The sequence below is a fragment of the Microchirus variegatus genome, assembly GCF_963457635.1.
Source record: "Microchirus variegatus genome assembly, chromosome: 16".
NCBI lineage: Eukaryota > Metazoa > Chordata > Actinopteri > Pleuronectiformes > Soleidae > Microchirus > Microchirus variegatus.
In genome coordinates, this window is record NC_139817.1 from 5,733,766 (window position 1) to 5,758,929 (window position 25,164).

Below are 25,164 nucleotides of genomic sequence, written 5' to 3' on the forward strand. Positions count from 1 at the left end.
GTCTGAGTTCAGCCTAAGCACATGAGTCAAGTTTCCACATGTTCACGTTTAAATGGACTTATTTCATTCATCGTTATGTTCTCAGCTTTGCCGTTTGGTGTTTGTTGGCTTGTAGACCAAGCAGCTACAGTGAACTGTCTGAAAGAAGGTGATCATCTCTCTTTGCAAGTAAATAAATCAGTCGATTGTTTGTCATCTTATCATGGCTGGTCCATCACTTTGCATGTCTTTTTTAAAGTTTTTAAATGTGTGAATTAAATCCAAGGAACTGCTCGAAGGATCCGAGAAGCCAGAGGGGAAGAGAAGAACTGCCTGAAAAGCACTATATCCTGCATATTATTGTAATTATTTCTAAGGGAAAGTGTGTCATTTCTGGCGACATCTAGAGGAGAGGATGACATTTTCAACGCAGAAGTGCTACGGTGGCCTCCAGCGATCAAAATATCAACAGGTGAGGTTACCGTATAAAGACACGTCTATATATTATACTTGTGGATATTGTTATCCTAGATGGAGTATTAGGGCCACATTGAGGAAAAAAATAAAAAAATTTACAGACTTCGAGAATAAAGTCTTAATTTTTACAAGAATAAAGTTGTAAATTTAAGAGATTAAAGTCATGAAATAATCTGTTGTTTTAGAAGGGGAGAGTTGTTAAAATTAGGTACTTTAGAATAGGTTTCACAGACAAGGAAGATACTTGATATTTTGGCACATAAGCATCATATTATCATAACGTATCAGGACTGACTTTCACTTCCGGTCCGTCACTCTTATAAGTCTGTGCAAAACATGAACAATGACAACAATTCCCATTGCTACACACGGCGTTACAGTACGACTTTAATCTCGTATATTTACGACTTTAATCTCGTAAATTAGGACTTTAGGCCCTAATACTCCGTCGTAGTTTTCTCCTAAAATATTTTAGCATTTTCTTCTCTTTAGGCGTTTTATTAATGTTGAAGTGTTTTGACACTCCAGAGCCACCGTATAATACAATACAATATAGTATAATACAATACTATAATACAGGTGGAGTCCTTTGATACAAACATTTATCGATCACTCGTTGCTTTATTGACGTTCCTGCTGCTTTCCTAATAAGGACATAAGTGGGCGTGTCCGGGTGTGACGTTTGAGGGGTCAGAGGTAATTTTGTACGTCGGCGTGGTGGTTTGGCGCCAGCGGTTTCGCGGGGTAAAACAGCACAAGAAGGAGCGGCGTCGGGGAAAGTGTACGGAGCCTCGTAAACTCTGAGCAGAACAGGCCGGAGTCAGGAGTCTTTAAAGGCCCGGACAGAGCAGGTGAGGGCCGGTGTAAGTGCAGTGTCACTGCCGCCACCACCACCAACAACCACCGCTGCTGCTACATCCTCTTCACCTCCGCCTCCTTCTTCTTCTTCTTGTTGCTCCTGAAGTCCTAAGAGGTCGCGTCCTATAAAGACAGGTATGCAAACTTGTGCGCTGCTGTGTCATTGTTCCACTGTGCGGTAGTTTGTAGTTTGGTGTTGGCAGCGTTGTGTGCGTGCGCTTTTTCTCTCCATGCGTGCGTCAAAACTTTACCTGCTAGCGCTGCTAACTCGATTAAGCTAGCCACCGTTAGCGGGCTGCTGCTAGATGATGCGTTCAAAGACCGGCTGCTAACCATGTAGTTGTCGTCCTTTAAAGTGTAATATCTCCCTCCGTGTTTGTGTGTGAGTTGTGTTCAATACGTGAATTAGTAAATTGTGTGTCCGTGTTTCTTCCTGTGTGTGTTGGGGCTGTTGTGATGGCCTATGGTACCCCACACACACACATACACAACTCGAATATATTTATCGAGCACATTTAAAAAACAGTCAATGTTGACCAAAGTGCTGTACGGAATGTCGTTAACAATAGAAGGCATATAAAACAATAAAATATTAATATTAAAACAATACAGGACATGGTAATAACAGCAAATAAATATACAAAAACCTCCTAAAATTGAGGTTCTATCAGTTTTTGGACGAGTGGACCTGACAAGTTCAGTGTTTATACCACAACAGGTCCTGAAAGGCCTAAAACACTACTTTTTTTTTACGCTGCGTTGAATATTTTTTTTAATCGATTACTAAATTATAGTTGTCGACTATTTTAACTTAAAAAAAAGTTTTCAGCTTCTTAAATGTGTATATTTTCTGGTTTCTTTGCTCCATTTGACAAATAAATAATCGAAACTGAATCATTTCGGTTTGAGGACAAAACAAGACGTCGTCATTTCCAGGTTTGGGAAACGCTCGTCAAGGTTTTTCAATATTTTATGAACCAAACGATAATTTTATAGATTAATCGTATTATATTAGTACACTATCTTTATATCAATAAGGTTCCTCTTCATGAGGGCTGGGTTTTGGTCCCCGTGAGGGCAACTGAACTAGTCCTGGACAAAAAAAGGAGACATTAACACAATAAAAGGCCCCCAAAGAGGCAACAATGCACAGCTATTCTTGTTTGGGACATTGCGTTCTATAGACCTCAGCTAAACCCTGGGATCTGCCTCAGTGGGACCAGCTTTAAGTTCCTGTGATGATTGGGTTTAATCACAAAAAAAAACCTGTAAGAAGTAAAAAGTAAATACACACACGGTCAACAGCCTTTACAAAATAAAAGCCTCAGACTTATGGAGGAGGAAGATCAAGAACATGCGCCTTCGGTCTCGCATAAACGGGGATTATTCACTTTAATTCTTCAGGACATTTTGATGTGAAGCCACAGGGTAAATTGAGTTGAAACCGTTGACCTGTCATTTTTATTTTTATTTATTTATTTTTTTAAAGGCCTCGTTTGGACGTTGAGTTATAATGATGGCGACGGCGGAGCCTCCGAGCAGCCCCAGCCTCCTTCCTCTGCTGGAGTCGCTGGAGGACAAAGCCGCCGGACACGCCGAGCAAACCGACGCCTACCTCACCATCGCCAAGTACGTTTTCGACCACTCTTTAGAAAGTGTCGCAGTGTTTGACGTTTTGAGGGAAAATAACTCTTCTTTTTTTGTCTGTTTACAGTCGTCTCAGTGGAGAGGAGGGCCGCCATTTTCTCCCTGCAGTTGAAAAGCACTTTCCCCGTTTGGGTAAAACCTTCTTGGTGAGTCTGCTTAACGCATTTTAAGATTGAAGATTTGCGAGTTCCGAAGCTTTAATGTCTCTCGTTGTGTGTGTGTGTTTTTCTAGAGTCACATGACCAGTTCGAACGCAGAACTGAGCCAAGCCGCACTGCAAGCGCTGGGGTTCTGCGTGTACCATTCTCACGTTGCCTCTGCACTGCCCGGTACCTTTTTATTTACCATCTTTCTATAATTGTCATTATGCTGGGGATCAGATTTTCTGATCATGTCGTCATCCTCCCGTCCGTTCTCCAGAAGCCTCCGCCGGCGAAATACTATCAGCACTTTGCTCCCTGGTGGTGAAATCCACGGATAAGAACACGTGCATCAGGGCGTTATGGGTCGTCTCCAAACAGACGTTTCCTCCAGACGTCGTCGCCAAAAGAGCGTCGTCCGTCCTTGGGACGCTGGAGAGCGTGCTGAGCCGAGAGGACATCCAGTCCGTCGTCATGGAGCACGAAGCCTTGAACGTCGTCATCAGGTAAAATTGTGTTTTCTTTGCTCTATATAATGAAATAAATTAATAAATATATTAATATAATAATTTAATAACTAATTAATAAAAACTGAATAATTCTGTCCACATTATTCAGTTTATAATGATTTAATTTTGTTATTTGGAGGAAAGAAACTAGAAAAGCCAGATTATCTCAACCTGAAGTAGGGTAACAACTAGGGATGGACAGATTATCGGCCTTTTTTGTTAATCCGATGGCCGATATAAGATCAATTATTTCACTTAACTTTATAAGAGATGCTGCTGAGCCACTTTTTGTTAGAATTTTGTGCCAATATTTTCATTTTATCGTTTATCGGCCTCCTTGACTACTAATAATCAGTATCGGCCCTGAAAAAAAACACATCGGTATATCTCTAGTTTCTTTTTGTGATTCTAAAATGAAGCTTGCTTAATTTTTCAGCTTTTAAATGGGATTATTTTCCAGTTTCTTTGCGCCATATAATGAAAGAAATCCTTAAAACGGAATAATTCTGTTCACATTTTTCAGTTTATAATGATTTCTTTTTCAGATGGCCGATTCAGAGATCAATTATTTTATTTTGCGTTTATTTCGTTAACTTTTTAAGAGATGCTGCTGAGCCTGGGAGCTTCCTAAACTTTTTTGTTAGAATTTCAAAACAAGGATGTGTATTGTCTAAGATGTATAAAAAGAAAAAATATATATATATTTAACATATGTATAACATAACATATGCTTAAATGCGTTTAAACGTTGAAGTTTGTTTGATGCCAATATTTTCACTTTTACTGAAAATTAATATCGGCTCCAAATATCAGTTATTGGACCTTTCACATGTTACAAATCTGTTGAATAAACATGCTTCAAGGCATTTAAACGTTAAAGTTAAGTGTCTGTGTTTGTATTGTCACTTTTACTGCAAATGAATATCGGCCCTGAGAAAACCGTATCGGTCTAATCTCTAGTTTTTCTTTTTAAATGGGATTATTTTCCAGTTTCTTTGCTCCATATAATGAAATAAATCATTAAAACTGGATAATTCTGTTCACATGAGTCAGTTTATAATGAGTTATTTTTGTTTTTTTTGGAGGAAATAAACGAGAAAAGCAGTGTAACTACAGTAAGATGCAGATTGTTTTGTGGGTTTTTTTAAAGGATGCTGGAGCAGGCGCCGGCTCAGATGGGCGACGGAGCGGTGCGGTGGGCGAAGCTGGTCGTTCCACTGGTCGTTCACTCCGCCTCCAAGGTGCGTCTGCGGGCCGCGGCCGCCATGGAGATGGGCATGCCTCTGCTGCTGGGCAAACAGATGGAGGTGGCCGCCATCATCGAACCCATGATGTCCACGGTGAGCGTCTGCGTAGCGACAAAGAGTTTTGTCTTAAATGATAAATGTGTGTTACTTAATCTTAATCTTTTGTCTTCACAGAAACTGATTCCAGAGCTGCAGAAACTTTTCATGTCCAAGAACGAGACCAACGTCCTGAAGCTCTGGCCTTTGTTTGTCAAACTTCTCGGCAAGGTAAAGTTTACTTTCATGTCTTTTAGTCTGTATTTGGATCACAGATTTTTCCGCCAGTTTTCTTTCACGCACGAGGGTTAAATTCAAGGTGCTGCACAGAAACGTTGATAAACGGTCCACGCGCGGACAGAATTGGACGAAATTAAGACAAAGAAGAGTTTAAAAAGGTGTTAAAGGAGGTAAAATGATTAAGAATGAATAAAAGATTAAGGTTTAATAAGGTGAAAGAGGTTAGAATTGATCAAATAAATCTAAATATTTGTCAAAACAAAAAACGTTAAACCTAAACTTATTGGAAATTGTTTACTTTTACCTTTTTGAAACTGTATTTTGTTTCTACTTTAAGTACAAATACTATAATAAAATACAGAAAAAGAAAAAGTCAAACTAATGTTAAATAAAGCTGATTTTGATAAGTTCCAATTGTGTAATGAAATATGCTACTATATTGTGATATAATATTGGACTTTTTTGATTAAAAGAAAACTAAAATGACAATTAACAATGACATGTTTTTTATCATCAGTTATTTCAAGACTTTTGTCCTAATTAATTGAGTAATTCGGATTCCGGTGCTCGTCGGGAGCAAATTCTCGGTTACTTCAAGGACGATAAAACCTTTGTATATTGTACATTAAATGTCTGCTTTTACAAAAAAAAAAAAACTGACATGTTTTTGTTTGGTATGCAGCTGCTGCACAGAGGCGGTCCCTTCATCAACTCCCTGCTGCAGCTGGAGGAGCTCGGCTTCCGCAACTCGTCTCCGACCATCAAGAAGATCGCCTTTATTGCCTGGAAGAGCCTCATAGACAACTTCTCCCTCAACCCGGGTGAGCGTTTTCATAGATTTCGGGTCAATTCGGAAGACGTAGTCGCTGAGACTGGAGTTGTAATCTCTCTCTCTCTCTCTCTCTTACTTACAGACATCCTGTGCAGCGCCAAACGTATTAAGCTCTTGATGCAGCCGCTCACGTCCATCAACGTCAGGACCGAAGCGCTGCTGCTCACCAAGGTGGAGGTGTGGTGGTACCTGGCCGTGCAGCTGGGACCTAACCTGTCGTCCAACTTCGATCAGGTTAGATTTCCCACGTCTTTGTCTTTAACTTTATCATGAGCCACTTTATTAGGTACACCGGACATCTAATGATGTGTCAGGAGTGGCGCCTGCTGTATGGTGCTTCAAATTCTGACATTTGTCGTGTTGAAATGGTCTTTTAAAGGACCAGTATGTAAGATTTAGGTGAAATTATTGTCATTTGATAGAAAGTGAAGAAAATATTTCCTTTTTTTTTTGGAGGTGTACACGCACCTGATTGTATGAATCCTTGCTTTTAATCGCACATTTACTAGTGCTGGACACGTTAGCGACACTACCGCTAACGCATGACGTGTTTCCATGACGACTGACTGCGCGTGACGTCACGTGTACGTGACTCCCCATTGTTAAAATGAGTCTCTAAAGTAACGCAGTTTTTCGTGCCGCAGCACCGGAGTCCGGGCACCGTTTACCGGTTAGCTCCATTAGCTGTGTTAGCTGCGTTAGCTGCGTTAGCTTTTTTCACTATTAAAACAAGATTTCTGATTGTTTTAGCTTCTTAAATGTGAATTTGTTTATCTGTTTCTTTGCTCCACATAACAAAGAAATTATTACAACTGTATCATTTTGGTTTGTGGACAAAAACAAGTCGTACGAGAACATCTTCATTTCCAGGTTTGACAAACACTGATCAACATTTTCTGACATTTTATCGATTAGTCGACGGATTAATCGATTATGAAAATAATCGTTCGTTGAGGCTCTAGTTTTGATGCTACGTAGCTTCTCCAACACTCTTCAGTAGTGAAATTGGAGGTGAATTGAGGATTATTGGGCTACCATAGGCAACTTGACCAAAAAATGTTCCTTTTTTAAAGTGCCTTTCAATCAAATTTGTACCAGTGTGCCTGTTCTCTAGATATATTATGTTTTTTGTAGTGCTGGGCACGCTAGGGACGTGACGTCATGTTTACGCGACTCCAGGTTGTTAAAATGAATCTCTAAAGTAACGATAAACTTTAAAAACAGAGTACGCAATACGCAGGTTATTTGTAGCCCTGCTCTTTTCAGATCGCTCCAGTAGGTGCGCTAACGGTGCTAAAGGAGCTAACGCAGCTAACTGGTAAACGGTGCCTGGACTCCGGTGCCGCGGCACGAGAAACTGCGTTACTCTAGAGACTCATTTTAACAATCGGGAGTCATGTAAGCAAGACGTCAATTTCCGGCCGGTCGTCATGGAAACACGCCGTGCGAGGAAGAAAGACTTTGAGCTAGTGCTGGGGTGCGTTAACGGCGTTAACGAGCTGTACCTAAACGTGAGGTGATCGTCTCCTCCCAGGTCTCCCTTCCTCTGCTTCAGTGCACCATTGGATCCGACTCCTCCATAGTCCCAGGCACGCCCTCCAGAGCCGTCACTCAAAATGGCGCCGCCGCACCCGTCACACCCAAAACTGGTAGGTTTTTAACACTGGAGCTGCACTGAAGGCTGTAAATTTCTCCTTCTGACGATCTCACTCCCGATCGCAGGAACCCCGGGGATCAACAGCGCCGCCGCCACGCCTCGTATGAACCTGAACTCCAGCGCCCATGTCCCGTCCACCTACCCTTCCATCCAGCTCCTGGGCCTGGAGATGTTGTTCCACTACTTTCTGGGACCGGAGGTGGTCGCCGCCGCGGTGAAAAGGAAAATCGCGCTGAGTCTCGGTGAGAATCTGGGCGTACACGTCACAAAATTGTCATTTGCTCTAAGGAACTTTGACTTTTTAGGCAATGGATATGAACAGAAACTTGTGTTCAGCTCGATTTACACCGATAAGCTTGAATTATAATTATTCTCTCGTTTCCAGAGCCACTGAACCACCCGCTGCTCTCTGGCGCTTCCTCTTTCACTAAACACGCCGCCGTCCTCATCTCGTACATCAGAGACGGATTCACCAGCATCGGCAAAGACGCTCCAGGTAAAGTGTTTTTCAAAATGCAAAATGTTGTCATACCCGAATGCTGAATTTCTGCTTTTCCTTACGGCGTTGCATTATGTTTATGCAAAAGATGAGAATTAGCTTATTTATGTTATTTTGCTGGAGCCCTTTTGTGTTAAATGAATTCAACTCCAATGCGAACAAGAAGCCTTTTTTTTTAGTTTTAGGGCTTTATATTTACATAATTATTTGTAAATATATACAGCACTGTACAAAACTTTCAGTCATAACATGACGAGAATAAAATTGTGTCATAATAAAAGAAAAAGTCATAATCTTTCGCAAATAAAGTCGTAATCTTTCGTGGGAAAAAGCCTTTATTATATAAAAAAAAGTTGTAATAGTACGATAATAAAGTTGTAATAATACTAGAGTAACTTGTTTTTCAACGTTCGCAACGTGTGTTTGCTAACGTTTCTCACGCATTTTTTTTGGAAGATTTTTGCGATGTTAGTAACCTGTTTTTCAACGTTAGCAACGTGTTTTTTGCTAACGTTTCTCACGCATTTTTTGTAAGATTTTTGCGATGTTAGTAACCTGTTTTTCAACGTTGGCAGCATGTTTTTTTTTTGTAACATTTCTCACACAATTTTTTAGAAACACTTTTGCGATGTTAGTTACGTATATTTTAACGTTAGCAACTTGCTTTTTGTAACGTTTCTCACGCAATCTTTAGGTAACATTTTTGCGAGGGAAAGTCATAAAAGAAAAAGTTGTAATCTTTCGTCAAGAAAGTCTTGATATTAAAAAAAAGTTGTAATGGTACGAGAATAAAGTTGTAATAATACTAGACTAAACATGGTCTCATATTATAAGAATAAAATCGGAGTTTAAGAGAAAAAGCCATTAAAATCTGAAATGTTTTTTTTTGAATAAAATAAGTAGCTTTATTGCACCTTCTGAGACCTGTGTTCTCTCTCGCCCTCTTACAGATTCCCTGTTGGCCGTCATATGGACGAGTCTCGTCCGTTTTGTCAACCTAACCATCGAGTCTGGTAAGTCCTTCGCTCGTCTTGATTGAGCTGTAAGGATGAATGAGTGTAAAAGTCATATTTAAAAATGACTGCTTCCACTGTGTTGTGGCTGCTGCTCAGCTGGGCGGACTCTTAAAGCTTGTGGGTTCCGCCTCGTCAGCGCCACATAGAGCACTCTGATTGGGTCTGGGCGTCATTTGTCTTCTCGGGGAGCAGGAACGGTGAGACCTCGTCCTCGTCTCCAGCTCGACCCACTCTCATCGTCATCAGTTTAAGTCTTAGCGCTCGGGCTCCCTCGTGGATCTGAGCTGCTGTGACGAGAATTATCCACTGAGGGGTTCAATGTCCCCGATGATGACTCTTCTTCAATGAAACTATCTTCCTCTTAAACATTCCTCAGCGTTAAGAATGTTGTCTCATCCTTGTGGTTGTTCGTAGGCGTTAAAAAGGACCGTCAGGGCTGCGAGGTTCTCACGCTGATGCTGCAGGCGCTGCAGAGCATCGTCACCTCGGAGGCTCTGCCTGCAGACAGAGTCCTGGTAAGACTTTACATCAGACTTCTTCTTATGATTGTTGTTGTTTCCTCCAGAATTCATATATATACTGTGTGTGTATATATATCTATATTCATAAAAATGGCTGATCTCTTCCTGTAGATTCTGTTCGAGGCCACAGTGAAGGAAATCCCTCACAGAGTTCTCGGCTCTGCTTCCTACCAAGTTGGCAAGATGGATATTCTAAATGTGAGTTCATTGTTTATGTTCCACTGTTAATCATTCTGTACATACAGCATCCATGAAGAAGATTATTTATTTTTAAAAAATATTTTTGTTTTCTTCAGGGAACACCAGCTCTGTATCTGATCCTCCTGCTCTACAACAGCAGCATGCTCTCCGCTTACATCGAGGACGAACGGTGAGCCTCCATAAATGCATCGTATACGAGTGTTTGTGCTTTTTAAAGTGCGCACGGCTTTACCAATTTTTCCCTATTCTCCAGGTTCTTTCAGTGCCTACAGGCGCTGGTGGGCTGCGGCTTGTCGGGCCACACCTCCCCGCTGACGTTTAGCGAATCGGTGCTGGGCGCCATCGGAGGCAGCGCGGTCTCTGTGCAGAACAAAGAGCAGCTGTGGAGGATGTGGAGCGCGGTGGTCGGCCCGCTCACCGACACCATCACACAGGTGAGCAGAGGCTCTTTGCACGGCAGCCATTTTGGCAGGAAACTGTAGCAAAATCCCTGCTGTTGAAAATTGGTTAATTCTCTATTTTAATTATCGATTTTAATGTGTTATTTGTTTGTTTTTTAAGGAATTGTAAATTGTAGCTTCTTACATGTGAATATTTTCCAGTTTCATTGCTTCATATAACAAAAAATCATTAAAACTGTTTAAATTTCCAAGTTTGTGAAACATTTTATGGACCAAACAAGTCCTTTTACAGGTTTAATTCATGATTCACTGTCCAGATTTACACAAACTGATCAGATTTTAGTCGCTGTTCCTGCTAAAACATTTAAAAATGGTGGAGAAAACTGCTTTTTTGTGTTTTGAATGTTTGAATACCTTCTTTCTATGCTGCCTCTTGAGACTTTGAGTGACAACCAGCCATTTTAAAAAAGAACACAAACACTCATACAAAGTGGAGATAATTGTGTTTTAAGATGCCTTTTGGTCGGCTAAAGTCTGTGAAGGGGTTTTCTTTCCTTCGAGCAGAGAAAGGGTCTGTTTGGTCTGTTCCTCTGCGTTTATCACTGTCGGTGGGAGCTGCCGTTATCTCAGGGTCAGGCCTTGAGAATGTGAATGTGTGCCAGAGGCCATTCTATGGGAGAGTGTGTGTGTGTGTGTGGTGTACAGTGTGTCCTAGCACCAAGTACATCAGGAAATCCATTCATACATATTATATAGCCATTAAATAATAATACAAACAAGGTTAAGTATGTAAGAAACACATATTTTTCTTTAATAACATCTTGCTACCTTTAAAAATGATTAAAATATGAGTTTAAAAAAAGCAGTTAGTGTGATAATCCGGTTTATTCTTCAGTAATCTGCCAACTGAGCCTGGTTGAAACTGAGAAATGGTCCCCCACACGTCCAAGATTCTCTGCTTAAGCTTGGAAACCAACAAGCGAGTCTGGGTTTGTTTAACGTTGCGCGTAATCATCAACTTGAACTAGGGCTGAACGATTATGGAAAATAATCTAATTGCGATTTTTCGTGCCAATATTGCGATTGCGATGCGATTATTTTTTTAAGGTCTTAATCTTCTGTATTATTAAACAAAGACAAGCAATACATCATAAGTATGGCCAATACTATATTACATTAAAAATAAACTGTGCTTTCCTGGAAGACAGACCTCTGTTATGATGACATGAGGTGATGCATGAATAGATGATTTTTATTTAACTACTTCAATCACAATAGCATATTTGGAACTTACAAACATCTGAACATAAAGTGCTGAGAAGGAACCCTGGTGTTAAAATGATAGTCAGTCACAAGTCAAACAAAGTGCAGATTGCAGATATTTATTTATATATATATATATATACACACATATATTTATAAAAATGTGGCTTTACCACACTCAGTTTTTCGACATCTGTGAACTGCTAGACAGTCATTAAATATAATAATAATAATAATAATAAATAAAATATACACACAACCCGTTTTGAAGTGCGTTCATATGGCGTAACTAGGGATGGGAATTTCAGACATTTTGAGAGTCGATTGTCCAAGTGTCGATTTTTTTAACAGCAGTCAGCAACCGCAGTAATGCGGGGGTGGAAACTAACTATTCTACAGTGTACTACGTCGTTTTAGGCTCAAAAACTGTCCATTATTGAACATCAAAGCAGCGATAATAAAAATGAGGGTAAAAAAAAAACTCTCCGCTGGCACAGGTGTGTCTCACAGGTGTGTCTCACAGGTGTGTCTCCAGACGGCTCAGGTTTTTGAACCTGCGCTTGTTGTGTCCACCAGAGTGCAGGATCTTGACTGGATGAGATGCCGTCTTCAATCGTGTAGACGGCTTATTGTTGTGTCCAACCCCGTTCTTAACATTAGCGCAAGCTCGTTCGCACTACACACGCGCACACACACACGCTTGGACACACACAGTCACTGAACAGCTGTTCGGACAGCGGCCGAAGCTCCATAGTCACCTTACCGACCCGCCCTCACCTATTCCATTCACAAAAACGGGCCGTGACTCGTTCTCCGCAACGCGCGCATGTGAGAGCGCAGGGAGCCTGCTTGTGACCAGAGTGCAGCGTCTGTGGTTAGACGATCTCGTTCGATTATATCACGTTTTACACGCGCATGTCACGCGCATGTGAACAGCGTATAATCGCAGCCTTTGCGGTTAGAAAATTGCACTTGATCATATCGCGATATTATCGCAAATGCGATAATATCGTTCAGCCCTAACTTGAACTCTAACAACTGGGAAAAGTGCAAATAAGCTTAGTTGAGACCATTCAGTGCTTTTGTAAACCAGTAACAGGATTGCTGCAGGCTCCTCTTGGATAAAATCAATAACGATTACAGTCTCAGGAGATGTGGGGTTCGGTCTGTAAAAGTTTTATTAAATTTTTTTATTTCCAGTCTAATGAAGTCAACCAAGGCGACGCTCTGGAGCACAACTTCAGCGCCATGCACTCCGCCCTGCTGTTTCCCGTCACACACCTTCTCCGTGGCTCACCGCTGCAGCAGGTCTGTTGGCTAACCCGCGAGATCTCGCTTTGACCTCTTTTTTTTTTTTTTTTTTTTGTACTGAACGTATTTGTGCTCGGTCTTGATTGTTTTTGCTCAGGCCGCCCAGAAGTCCATGCTGTCCACGTGGTCTAAGCTGTACAAGGTGTTCGCCCGCTGCTCGGCGCTGGTGGTCACGGCCGAGGAGAACGTCTGCTGCGAGGAGCTCTGCGCAAAGGTCGCGACGTCGATGGACAAAGACTGTTTGGTGGTGAGTCGAGGGAAAGATGCTGTCGTACGCGTCTGAAAACGTGTTTAAGTTACTGCTGCAGATTTAATTCATGTCTGTGTATCGTGGTTTGAAATTTTAGATAGAAATGTTGAGTTTTCCCCCTGCATTTAACCTTCCTCTGTCGCGTAAGATGGAAAAAGATCAAGGCTTGTTGATTTTCTTTTTTCCTCCATGTGACAAAATATAACTTTAAGGACCTTCTGTAACCACTTCAGTCTCTCCAAACTAAGTTTTATGTCTGCAGTGTAGTTGGATACAGTATTTTCAATATGAATATATTATTCAAATGTATTTCTAGTTTTATTTTCTCCACAAAAACATACGTGGGCACAGCCAAAAGCTAAAATATTCAAAGATAATGTGTTGAAGGTAGTAGCAGTAGTCATAAAGATATTGGTTTTGCAATTAGGGTTGGGTATCGATTGGAACCGGGACTTACGTTCCAATTCTCCCGTAATCGTTCAAATTTTTTGATTTTGATTCCTATTTTCGATACCCAGTCCGCCGACCGGAAGAAGAAGCCGTCGAACACCAACGAAGAAGAATCCGCAGGAAGTGTTTGCATAACCGTGCAACCACTTTTTTGACCCTGACTCTTAAAAGAATCGTTCAAATTCAAACAATGCTTAACCGTACTCACAATATGCTAGATATCAAATACATGAAGACTTGGATAAGTTTTGATGAGTTCTTTAAAATTCACCAATTTCACCCATTGGGCTTTGTGTCTTTTTTTTGGTAAATTTCCTAGATTCAGTGTATGAGTAGTCCAACCGTTATTCCTATCACTTTGCCCAGAAGATATGAAAGACACCGTTAATGCTCTCTGATCTTCCAGGTTCCTTCAAACTTGAACGCCGTCGCCAGCATCCTACACGTCATGGTCGAGTGTGTCGACTTCTCGCCGTACTCTCCTCAGTTTCAGCAAAAGCTAAAGTGTAAGAGAAGTCAAAGCTGGTCTTGTTTTCAGTCTTCAGAGACTCCTTTAAAAATGATTTATTTGAGTGTTATCTCTCGTTTTCCTCCAGCTCCTCACACTCCTATAAACTGGATGAAAAAGAGGAACAAGGCCTTGGGGAACCTGTTCACGTTCCAGTCCCTGCTCGTCCAGTGTCTGGAGATCTACCTGGAGAAGCCCGAGGCTTCTTCTGAAGCCACGGGAGTCGCCCTCGTTTCCATCCTGTCCACTCTCTTCGCCAACCTCGTCCTCGCCAACGCCGTCCAGGAAGCGTTCACCTCTCTGATTCGACCTCTCACCCTTTTCTACAAGCGAGCAGCCAGCGAGCCGCCAGAGTTCACATCAGGGATCCTGTTAAAGGTGGAGTAATTATCAAAGAACTTGCTCTACGAAAAAGCTTGGACTTTCAAATGCAAGATCTGTAATTAGATTTTTACCCCCCTGCAGCTCGAGAAGCTTCTTGGTGACGTGCTGGGCTGCGTGCAGAGCCGCTCTGCCCTGGCCTTCGACGACGAGCTGCTCGCTCTGCTTTCGCCGCTGCTCTGTGTGCTGTTCCCTCACAAGAACAAGCACCTCCGCACCTCCGTCGCCCAGTTCTGGAACGCCACCTTCGCCAACTCTGTCAGACTCTCTTACCCTGAAGAGATCAGGTGGGAATCTCTCCCGGTCCTGGATTTTCTTGATCGAGAACATCTAAACCGTTGTGGTTGATGCATGGTGGTTGCTATTCTCCTTACAGGCCCATACTGCGCCACGTGAAACAGACGATCCCTATCATTCTTCCCGGTTTTGAGGTCGTCGCCGTTTCCGATGAGCTCAGTGACCAGTATTCAGTGAGTTGTCTCAATTTACCTCCATGTACCGTCTGATATCGAACGCTCTCAGCTTTCGTTGTTCTAATTCTTGGCTGATTGTGCGTCTCTTCAGAGCGAGAGTTCCCAGTTGGAGACCAAGCTCAGCGGGATGCCCATTTCCTCTGCGGGGAAACGGGACTCACTGCTGGGAAAGTCTGCCGAGCTCAACGACAAGAGTGCCAAAAAGAACTCCAAGGCTGTTTCTGTGAGTCTAAAACTCAACCTAAGCAGGGTTTCAAGCAATACTTAACCCTAACCTATATATATATGACTGCTATACGTTGTATCTCCTTCATAGACAAAGCTGGACTTCAGTTCTCCTAAGCCTCCACGCAGAGAGGCTTTGGAGGAAGAGGCGTCCATCGACTTTGTCTTCATTCCTCCTGAAACAAAGGAGAGAGTTTTGACCGAGCACCAGAAGGAAGTGAAGAGGACAAAAAGGTCAGATTTGTCTTTCTGTCCATCGTATTTAAAAAAATAATAATTTCAAGTTGCCCATGAAGCTTTAAACATTTTCCCTTGGTACAGGGTTGACATCCCGGTCATGTACAACAACCTTGATGCTTCTCTGGATACAACGGTTTTCACTCAGTACACTCAGAGCCAAGAAGACTCTATGTAAGTTCTGATCATCTGCTCCTTTGAATCTAAATGAATAAATAAATTCTCATTTTAAAAAACAAAAACATTTATTTTTACCACAGGGACAAACTGCCAACAGAACAAGCGGAGAAGAAGATCGAAGAGACTTCTGACAAGGTAGTACAGCACCTTCAGACAAATATGAATTTCAGCACTGAATAGCCACCATTTTTGGTTAATTTTATGGTTAAAAAAATATGTCCATTTAATTTATTCCAGGTTCCTCAGGAAGAGAGCGAAAATGAAGACAGGGAAGTTCTCGCAGAACAAAATCAAGACGATGCCAGCCCAACAGAAGCAGAGAACAAGACGATCCCAGAGTCGTCGTCAGATGTTTCCATGGAGGAAGAAGCCAAGACTGGTGATAAATCAGAAGACATGGACACACAGTCCAAGGAGGACGACTCGAGTCCCGTCCTCTCTGGCTCCTCAGATCTGGTGTCGGGGACTCCTCAGAAACCCAACAGTCGCCGTCAGTCCTTTATCACTTTGGAGAAGTACGCTGAGGGAAAGCCCGCCAGCCCGAACAGCGGGTCCATATTCGTAGGTCGCCTCATAAAGACGCCCAAATCCCAAGAACGCAATGACGCCAAGACGCCATCGCCTTCTCAGCCTTCCCGGACGCCCACTACTTCAAATTCTCAGGCTGCTCTGACTGAAAAAACTGATACACAGCACCCTGTTAACAGTGCCGTAGAGTCCCCTCGGAGACCAAAGGACTCTGGGATTGCTAGTGAACCCGTAAGGCTGACCGAGAGACTCCCTAGTGACACAACAGAGGATGAGGATGTCATCCCAGACACCCAAGCTGAGGCAGAGAGCAAGGAGAGCACAACGATAGAGAGTATGGAATCATCAAGTCAAGACGAGGAAATGTTGGATTCTCAATCCTCTCCGACGGAGACATCTCCAGGGGAACTCCGGCGTTCTGTGCGCAGTAGACCCCGACCTCTGCTGCCTGGAGAAGACCCCGAAGAATCAGAAAAGAAGCCGTCAAAGAGGAAACGTTCTGGGGAGGAGTCTAAAAGCGATCCTCCAAAGACGAGCCCAGTACAGAGCAGAGTCACCAGGAGGAGTCTGCAGGTCGCCGAGGAGGAGATTGCCAGAGATAAATTAAAAACAAGGGGTCAGAAGGAGAGGAGCGAGTTGAGCCAAACCAATTCTCAGGGTCGACCACAGAAAAAGATGAAGCTGTTTAGCAGTTCGGATAATTTTCTCGATAAACCTGAATCCAAAAGAAGAAGCAGCAGAGAGCCGGAGTCCAGCCAAACAGACCTGTCTGATTCCGACAGCCAGACGCAGGGTAGTAAGCGAGGCCGGCGAAGCAAGGCATCATTGGAGCATGAAGAGAAGATTTTGAAGAAAAGAGAAAATGATATGCCTGACGCTGAACCGTCGAGTCAAACTGCCACACAGGTACAAACAGAAAAGGACGATTGCAAACTTGAGAGTGACTTTCAGGTGATCACTCCTTCCCATGAAACTGGTGACGGATCCCAAGAGGTCGATCTTGCAGAAATGACTAAAAAGGATGTTGAGGATGAGGTCAGAACAGACTCTCAACTGGTCACCTCTTCCCCTCCAAGCAGCGACAAACCCGACAACGATGAGCTTAGCAAACAAACTGAAAAGGACGACTCGCAGATGATCTCTCCTTCTGCTAAAACTGGAGATGGATCCCAAGAATTTGAGGCAATGGAACAGACAGAAAAAGATGAGCCAAAACTTGATTCTCATGTTGTCGCTCATGGTCAATCCCAAGAGTTTGAGCTCGTAGAAAAGACCAATAACGAGAAGATGGACTCTCCGACGGTTGCTTCAACTAGCGAGTCCCAAGAAGGATCAAACGTTCTGTGGAATGAGTTGGAGGTCAAAGATGAGGACAAAACGATAGAAATCACTGAAGTTCATCTTAGTCAAGATGACTCTCAAGTGATTACATCCTCTGATAGCCAGTCTCTCCGTAAATCCAGAAGAAGCAAAGCTTTGCCTGACGGAGCAGAGTCTGAAGACAAAAGTGACGATAAGAAGTCAACGGGAAGGCAGAGTCGGAGTGCATCAGCTGTCAGTCAGGCAGAGGCTAGCGTCAGAGGTAGGCCCAGAAAGAGCAAAGCACTAGAGGAGCTGCGGAAATCAAATCCTAGCTTGACCCCAGAAGGCTCTCAGTCATTGGACGCTCCTGGATCAACAGAGTCTTCCCAAGGAAAGGGCAGATACTCCAGGCGAATATCTTCTCAAGCTTCAGCTAGCGTAGAGTCCTCAGAGACTAAATCCCCAGCGGCTGGAGAACCTTCCACAATGCCCAAAAAGAGAGGGAGGAAACCCCGGGCTTCTCTTCCAAGTCCTCTTACCCTTGAATCTCAGGAGGACAGAATTGCTAGTGATCTGGTAAATAATGATGCTGCTGATTCCCAAGAAGTAGATACGCAACGTGTAGAGGCTGAAAATGCAACCACTGGAGAGGAAGCTTCAGCTAGTGTGGAATCCACAAAGGCCACAGAACCTTCCACAATGCCCAAAAAGAGGGGGCGGAAACCCCGGGCTTCTCTTCCAAGTTCTATTACTCTTGAATCTCAGGAGGACAGAATTGATCTTGGAAATGATGTGGCTGATTCTCAAGAAGTAGATACCCAAATGATAAAAGCTGAAATTGTAACCAATGTAGTGGTATCCACAGGGGCCACAGAACCTCCCACTATGCCCAAAAAGAGAGGGCGGAAACCTCGGGCTTCTCTTCCAATTTCTGTTAATCTTGAATCTCAGGAGGACAGAATTGATCCCGTAAATGATGTGGCCGTTTCTCAAGAAGTAGATATGCAAAGGATAGAAGCTGAAAATGTAACCAATGTAGAGGAAGCTTTAGCTAGTGTGGAATCCACAGGGGCCGCAGAACCATCCACAATGCCCAAAAAGAGAGGGCGGAAACCTCGGGCTTCGCTTCCTCTTGAATCTCAGGAGAACAGAATTGATGATCTCGTAAATGATGATTCCCAAGAAGTAGATGCGCAAACTGTAGCGGCTGAAAATGTAACCGTTGAAGAGGAATCGCAGAAAATGCAAGATTTGCACCATTCTCAATCACTAGTGGAGGAGGAGGAGCAACGAGGCAACGATTCGCCAATGGAGGTCGAGGTAGACGCTGTTGCAGCCGCAGATCCTGTTGCTCCAGAGAAAACGGAGATTGACGACACAAACGCGAGGAACGAGGAGTCGCCTCACGAGAACGAACAAAGAGACTCGGTCGCTAACGTGGACGATAACTCCGCACAAGTAAAAGACACTGGGGACTGTGAAGTTCTTGAACCAGTTGAGGAATGTAAAGAACATGTGAAGGAAAATGGATCTAGCGACTGTCCATCTGTACCCTCTGATGAGTCAACAGAGACACCTCTGGTCTCGGAGTCTCCAGAGGTCCAAGCTCAAGGCGTTTCTGAAACTATTGGTGATGAAAATCAAATGGCCGATTCAGACCGTGAACATCCGGTTGTTCCTCTGGAAGGCACGGTTCAAAACACAGACCAGAGCATCGATGAGCTTTCAAAGGAGGAAGAACAACCCGTCTCAAACCAGCAGATGGAAGCAAATGTCGAAGACGAGATGCCTCCTCTGCAGGAAAACGCTGAAGACGGCCAAACCCAGATGGAGGAGTGTCCGAACGAAGAGCAAACTCCGAAGGCGACCACCGAGAACGACGTGGACGCTGCTCTGAGTGAACTTTGCGATGCGACAGTGGCCGCGGACTCTACGAGCGACAACGTTTTCCAGGATTCTCCGGTGAAGCAGAAAGACCTGGAGGCTCTCATGGCCTCAGATGTTGGCCAAAGTCCGTCCAGTGGCAGAATCAGAGGAACCTGGTCTCCTTCAGCCTCCCCTTCCACCAGCATTCTAAAGAAAGGCCAAAAGAGACCACTAGAGGAGGATTCACCCTCGCCTCTCATCAAAGTAAAAGAACGTTTATATTGTCAAAAAATATTGAGTAAACGAAATCGTATGCGATTTGGAAACTAATTTGTCTTACCGTTGCAGTCCAGACGCGTGTCCTTCGCTGATCCGATCCAGCACCAGGAGATCGCGGACGACATTGATCGTCGCAGTCCCGCCGTCAGAACCAGCTCCCCCAGAAGATCCAGGATTAGTGCGATCCCTCAGCCCAAGGTATGAACTCGCCCCGCAATCGCTTCTGATTCATGAACCACTTGTTTATCCTGCAAAATATTGTCTTCTATAATTGGTCAAGCCCATCATCTGCTCTTCATTCTAGTTCATCACTACTCCGACGAAGGGCGTGCTCATCCTGAGCCCCAGAAATCTGCGAAATCCAGGTTCCAAGAGCTCCAAGAAATGCTTGGTGTGGACACAGATGATTCCAGTTTGGTAACAACTTGATTTAAAGCAGCAGTTTTAAGTCCTAATGGTTTCTTTTTTCTTTATGTAGATTTCTGAAATGAGCCTAGAGCCTCGACATGTCCCCAGAGATTGCATCTACCCTGCTTTAGTTGGCTGCTCGGCGCCCGTAGAAGCTGTGCTACCTCAGATATCGTCCAACATGTGGTAAGTGAAGCACAGAGTTGGCGGATGAGTCGTGTCTATACGAGATCTGAATGAAAACGGAGTTCTTTTTAAAATCGTCTTTCGCAGGTCTCGTGGGTTTGGGCAGCTCGTCCGAGCCAGGAACATCAAAACGGTGGGCGACCTCAGTGCCCTCACACCCACCGAGATCAAAACTCTGCCAATTCGCTCCCCGAAGATCTCCAACGTCAAGAAGGCACTTAAAACCTATGAACATCTGGTAAGTCGGGCGGCGTAGAGGGCTGCGGCGCGATGTGATCTGATCTGATCTCGTATTTGACATCTGAACAAATCTCTTTCTAGCGTAAAGGTCGCAACGCGGACGACTTGAAGAGTTTTACGGAAATAGAGATGTTGGCCTCCGAACTGGAGGAGACCAGTGCTCCTCAAAACCAGGACGAGGAGGATAAGACGTCAACTGAGACGCAAGGTGTGTAAATGCTTTGTGAATAGTGCTAGCCACGTTAACGCGTGACATGTTTCTATGACGACTAAACGGAAAAAGACGTCATGTTTACGTGACTTCGGATTGTAGAAATGAGTCTCTAAAGTAACGCTAAACTTTAGACTGTGTACTGCGTATGTTTAATAAACGGGTCGCTCCAGTTTGGGTGTAGGCACGCTAACACTGCTAAAGGAGCTAAAGAGGCTAACTGGTAGACTCTGGTGCCACGGCATGTAAACATGACGTCACAATCGTCTTTTTCCCGGTCAGTCGTCATGGAAATGCGTCATGCGTTAACTTTAAAGGGTCCGGGGTGAAGTTTCCAAGACGCTAAGGCACAAAAAATGACAAATTATTTGTATTCGCAGTCCCAGAGTTGTTGGACGAGCCTGTTCCTGCAGAGGAGAGGCCGCAGCGAGAGGAGGAGGACGACGACGTCTCTGATGATCAGACACCTGCAGGAGAACATCCACCTCCACCGCCTGAAGAACAGCTCCACCCCGCCGCGTTGCCGTCAGAGGTGGAGGCCCTCGCCCGCAGGACGACACCGCTAGAACTCAGCCGCTGCTCGCCTCACCAGCTCGTTCAGATGCACGAGCGGCTGGGAGGCCTGATGAGTCGCGTGGTCGTCGAGCTGCAGACGCGCCTCTGCCAGACGGAGGGAAGTACAACCTGAAGCGGCTTCTGCTGGACCGGACTACCGAGGCACATAAGATGATCAATAACAAGATCGATCTGTGACGATGGATTAAAAATAACCCGCTGAGGCCTCGTGTTGAATCAGGATAATTTTACACTCGCAGGCCTCGTCGGCTTTTTCCTCACCTTTTTGGATTTCCGTTGAATTTTTTAATGGTAGCAGCGAATATTTGTAATATGTAGCTCGAGCTGTTTGGTAGTTTATACAATTTTAATAAACACACGAAGGGAAGCACAGTCACACTTTTTTCAACGCTGTGTTGGAAATCCATTTTAAATAGTTAAGCAAAAATCTTGGACTCCGTGTACATACTATTATTTTTGTCAGTCGATCTCCGGAGACGCTAACGAATCAACTCCTCAGTGCTCTTGTACATTTTTTTGTTGTCGTTTCTTAGTTTTTTAACCTTTTTCTTTCTCGTCTTTTCTCGTTTTAATGTGTAAAAAAAACGAAAAAAAAGGTCCGCACTTCAGTCTTCATTTGTGCTTTTAAAACTTTGGTTTTTTTTTAAATAAAAGGATACAATGAGAATTTCTAAAAGTTACAGTTGTGTTTTGACCTTTTTAAAATTAATTTGATCATGTGTGACCTAAAACCACTGCCAAGTTTTAGTAATGTAGACAAATGGGGTCTGCCTTTTGTGTTTTATGGGATTATTTAATTATTTATACAATATTTATTATTTACATTTTTGTAATTATTATGTGAAATATTGGTATTTTCTCTCCGCTCATTATCACAAGATAATGGAAATTATTATTTTATTTTTTTTCACAATAAGTGATGATATTGTATATTTCTCAAATTAGAGGCCCGTGTCCCAACATGTGGCCCCTCAATTGATTTTCTGCAGCCCACTACTTAAATATTTGGGTTTTGTATTGATTTTGCATCATAAAAACACATTTTAACCAATGCTTTTATTTTGAAATTATGTTAGAAAAAATTAAATTTTTAAGAAAATATAGATATAGATTTTTACAGCTTTTTTCCTTCTAAAAATGTATTTATTATACATTTATTACACTGACTTAAAAGTCGGCATACTTTTATTTTTATCCAAATGTGGTGCTGACCTTTGACTTTACTCCTCGAGCCTTAAAATAAGCTGTTTTTGCTGGGAGGAAACTGGCCAAAAGCCCCGAGTTGTAATTGGAAACACAGTTGATGGTTGTATAATAGAATATGACGGACTTGATTTCACTGTTTCATTCTCTCCGACGTGGCATCGCTAAGCCGCCGCCGCTGCTGCTGATGCTGCTTCTGCTGCTGCTTCCTCCTCTTTGGCTCCCGTGTGTAATTATCTGATTATTCCTTCCCCGGAGCGTCTGCCAGAGGCTGCGTTGCATTTCCACGCTTTATTTTATCGAGATAAGGTGCAGCTGAGGGCGTGCAAGCGTAGCAGATCGGTGTCCAGGAACGGATGCTGGACGGCGACCAGGAAGAGGAGCAGGACTGCAGGACGAGGGCGTCCGTCCACACACACGCACACACACACCGAAGAGGCAGCCGAGGAAGAGCAGAGATCGACTGAGGTAAGAGACGGCGCACACGGCTACGACAACACACAGATCATGACAGTTGTGCGGTGAAAATGTCCGTATTTGTTTTGGCTGTCGTGTGAATATCGACAGGCATTGAAGTGGATTCATTATTGCAAGTGTCATAGGTGACGGAATTAAACCAACTGATGGAAATACACACTTTAAACTTTAAACTATGACATCACAACTTTACAAGACGTGTTTGTTACAAGAATCCACACAACTTTTGTAATTTTAATGATTTTTTAATGTGAAAATGCTCAAGGATGACACTTTGTTATTGTTGTTTTAATCAAAACATTGGCGCTTTTATTACATTATTTTTACCATTTGAAATGTGCCGTTTTATCTGGACCTAAAATACGATTGTTTGCTCCCATAAAATGCCCCATGTTGTCATTTCACCATTTTTAAATACTATTTTTTTTTTAACACCTAACCCTCAAAATGCCCACCTCTACTTTTTTTATTGTGCTTATTTCACCTATAAAAGTACCAGAAATGTCTTGTAACTCTGTGCTTTTGTCCATTTTTTTCCAGAATAACTTCCAATATCTGGCATTTACATACAGTTTACTGCATGTTAATGTTGCGTATTAACACTTGAACAGATTTTGCGTGTTAAATTTGAACAGTGTAAAACATATTTACAATAACATTTGTTTGAGTTTTTGTCTCGATGTGCAAAAAAAACCGGAAACTTATGTACATTCGCCAACTTCCCGCAACAGCGCTAGTAAAATTACCGTAATAATATCATAATATAATAATACCGTAATTACGCTGGCTTTGACGTGCAACTTCTCAGCTTTCAGAATTGTTTTTTTTTAGCATAAACCGTTGCGTAATTTACACAAAGTTATGTGCGCCTTTACCACTAGATGGCACTAAATCCCACACTTTGTTCCTTTTAGCGCGTACGTTCTAACTTAATTTAAGGTAAAACGCATACGATATAAACACTTTTTCGTTTAAATCGAGTGAGGATGACACGCTGACTGTTTTTAAAGAGTTAATGAAGTTGGCCGAGAATTCCAGCTTTTGAGCTATAGGTAAAAAAAACGCTGATGGTGAAAAGTCAGGCGGACGAGGGAAATGCTGAGTTTCTAAAAAAAAAAAAAAAAAAGATTGCTCAGAAAACAAACTCAGTCTCACAGCTCTCGTTAAAAGCCAGCTGGCTGCCTGGACTCTGGAGGTGGAATTAAACGTAAATAATGACGATAACGGAGAGAAACGTGGTCCTGAAAATACACGATTCTGATTCTGAAGTCTTTCTATTCTGGGAACTGCTAATCACGGCCCACACAAATCTTTGTCAACATCAGTTTTTCAAGAATTTTTTATTTATTTTTTTAATGTGTGGCTGTTTTGCAGGGAGGAGATGCTGACTCAGCTGATTCTGGGATGGACTGCCTTGCTCAGTGGCCTGCGACCAGCTGCTCCCTCTGTCACAAGCAGTAAGTGGTAAATATATAAAAGGGTTGGGTACCAGGGCCGGCCCAAGGCATAAGCGAACTAAGCCGCTGCTTAGGGCCCCGTGACCACTAGAGGGCCCCCAAGAGTAATTAACAAAAAATAAAAAAAATAAAAGTTTGGATCGCTGTCGTTTATTTACCAAAGCTTTTTCACAGTTTTTACATAGTTGTCAGATGTGATTATTTAACTTTATATTTTATCTATAAACCATTTTTATTACCTTGTTCCGGTTTCCTCTGTTGATTTACATTATTATTTAAGTATTTGTTTATTTTATTTAATGCTATGTTTTTTTTACATATAAAAGTCAAATCTTTGTATTACAGGAGTGTATTTTGAATCCCCCCCCCCCCCCCCAAAGATTGTGCACATTTTTCGATATTCAGACCTTACTATCTTCTATAAACCATTCGATTGTATGTATTGATTCTCTGTGCCGCCAGTAGGGGGAGTTGCTGATTTTGCCAAATATTAAATGAAAGATTTTTCTGTAAGTTTGCAAATCTGGTGTCTGGAGTAGAATACGTAGAATACCATTAGTATAGTAGGTGTGTGAATGGTCAATAATCATTATTATTGGCAGTAACAGAGGGCCCCAAAATCTAATTTTGCTGAGGGCCCCATGGAGGCTTGGGCCGGCCCTGTTGGGTACCGTTCATATTCGATACCGATACGGTACCGGTATCTGCTACCTTATTTTGGTATTTTTAAAGTCTTCTCGGTTTCATTTTTGTCAGGACTGTGAACTAACTGGCCGAAATTTAGCCACACGGCTAACGCTAGCCACAGGCGGGAAAGGCTTACGACTAAGGAACACTTTTTGAGGAGTCGGAGGCTGTCTCAGCGACTACGCGGGGGGCAACTTAAAAGCTAG

The 25,164-nt window shown here is 42.9% G+C and overlaps 1 protein-coding gene across 1 annotated transcript; it reads left to right on the forward strand.

The window, feature by feature from the left end:
• Positions 1–1,350: 1,350 nt before the first annotated feature.
• On the forward strand, positions 1,351–21,327 carry rif1 (replication timing regulatory factor 1). Its single transcript, XM_083902916.1, has 34 exons — positions 1,351–1,449; positions 2,804–2,943; positions 3,029–3,107; positions 3,194–3,290; positions 3,382–3,607; positions 4,761–4,950; positions 5,032–5,124; positions 5,816–5,954; positions 6,048–6,199; positions 7,500–7,614; positions 7,688–7,864; positions 8,008–8,118; positions 9,072–9,134; positions 9,552–9,652; positions 9,770–9,856; positions 9,955–10,028; positions 10,113–10,293; positions 12,724–12,831; positions 12,932–13,081; positions 13,941–14,040; positions 14,131–14,420; positions 14,508–14,710; positions 14,800–14,893; positions 14,988–15,119; positions 15,213–15,355; positions 15,443–15,532; positions 15,619–15,673; positions 15,776–19,498; positions 19,583–19,711; positions 19,818–19,904; positions 19,992–20,107; positions 20,195–20,345; positions 20,429–20,555; positions 20,939–21,327. The coding sequence occupies exons 2-34, from the start codon at positions 2,828–2,830 to the stop codon at positions 21,244–21,246; spliced, it is 8,007 nt and encodes a 2,668-aa protein (XP_083759042.1). The 5' UTR covers positions 1,351–1,449; positions 2,804–2,827; the 3' UTR covers positions 21,247–21,327.
• The last annotated feature ends 3,837 nt before the right edge of the window (positions 21,328–25,164 follow it).

Bases quoted from the DNA above. Each gene is read 5' to 3' on its own strand.
- rif1 (XM_083902916.1), top strand. From the start codon at position 2,828: ATGATGGCGACGGCGGAGCCTCCGAGCAGCCCCAGCCTCCTTCCTCTG. The intron at 15,356-15,442 runs GTCAGATTTGTC...CCCTTGGTACAG, and splicing joins GAAGTGAAGAGGACAAAAAG to GGTTGACATCCCGGTCATGT. The intron at 19,499-19,582 runs GTAAAAGAACGT...TTACCGTTGCAG, and splicing joins CACCCTCGCCTCTCATCAAA to TCCAGACGCGTGTCCTTCGC.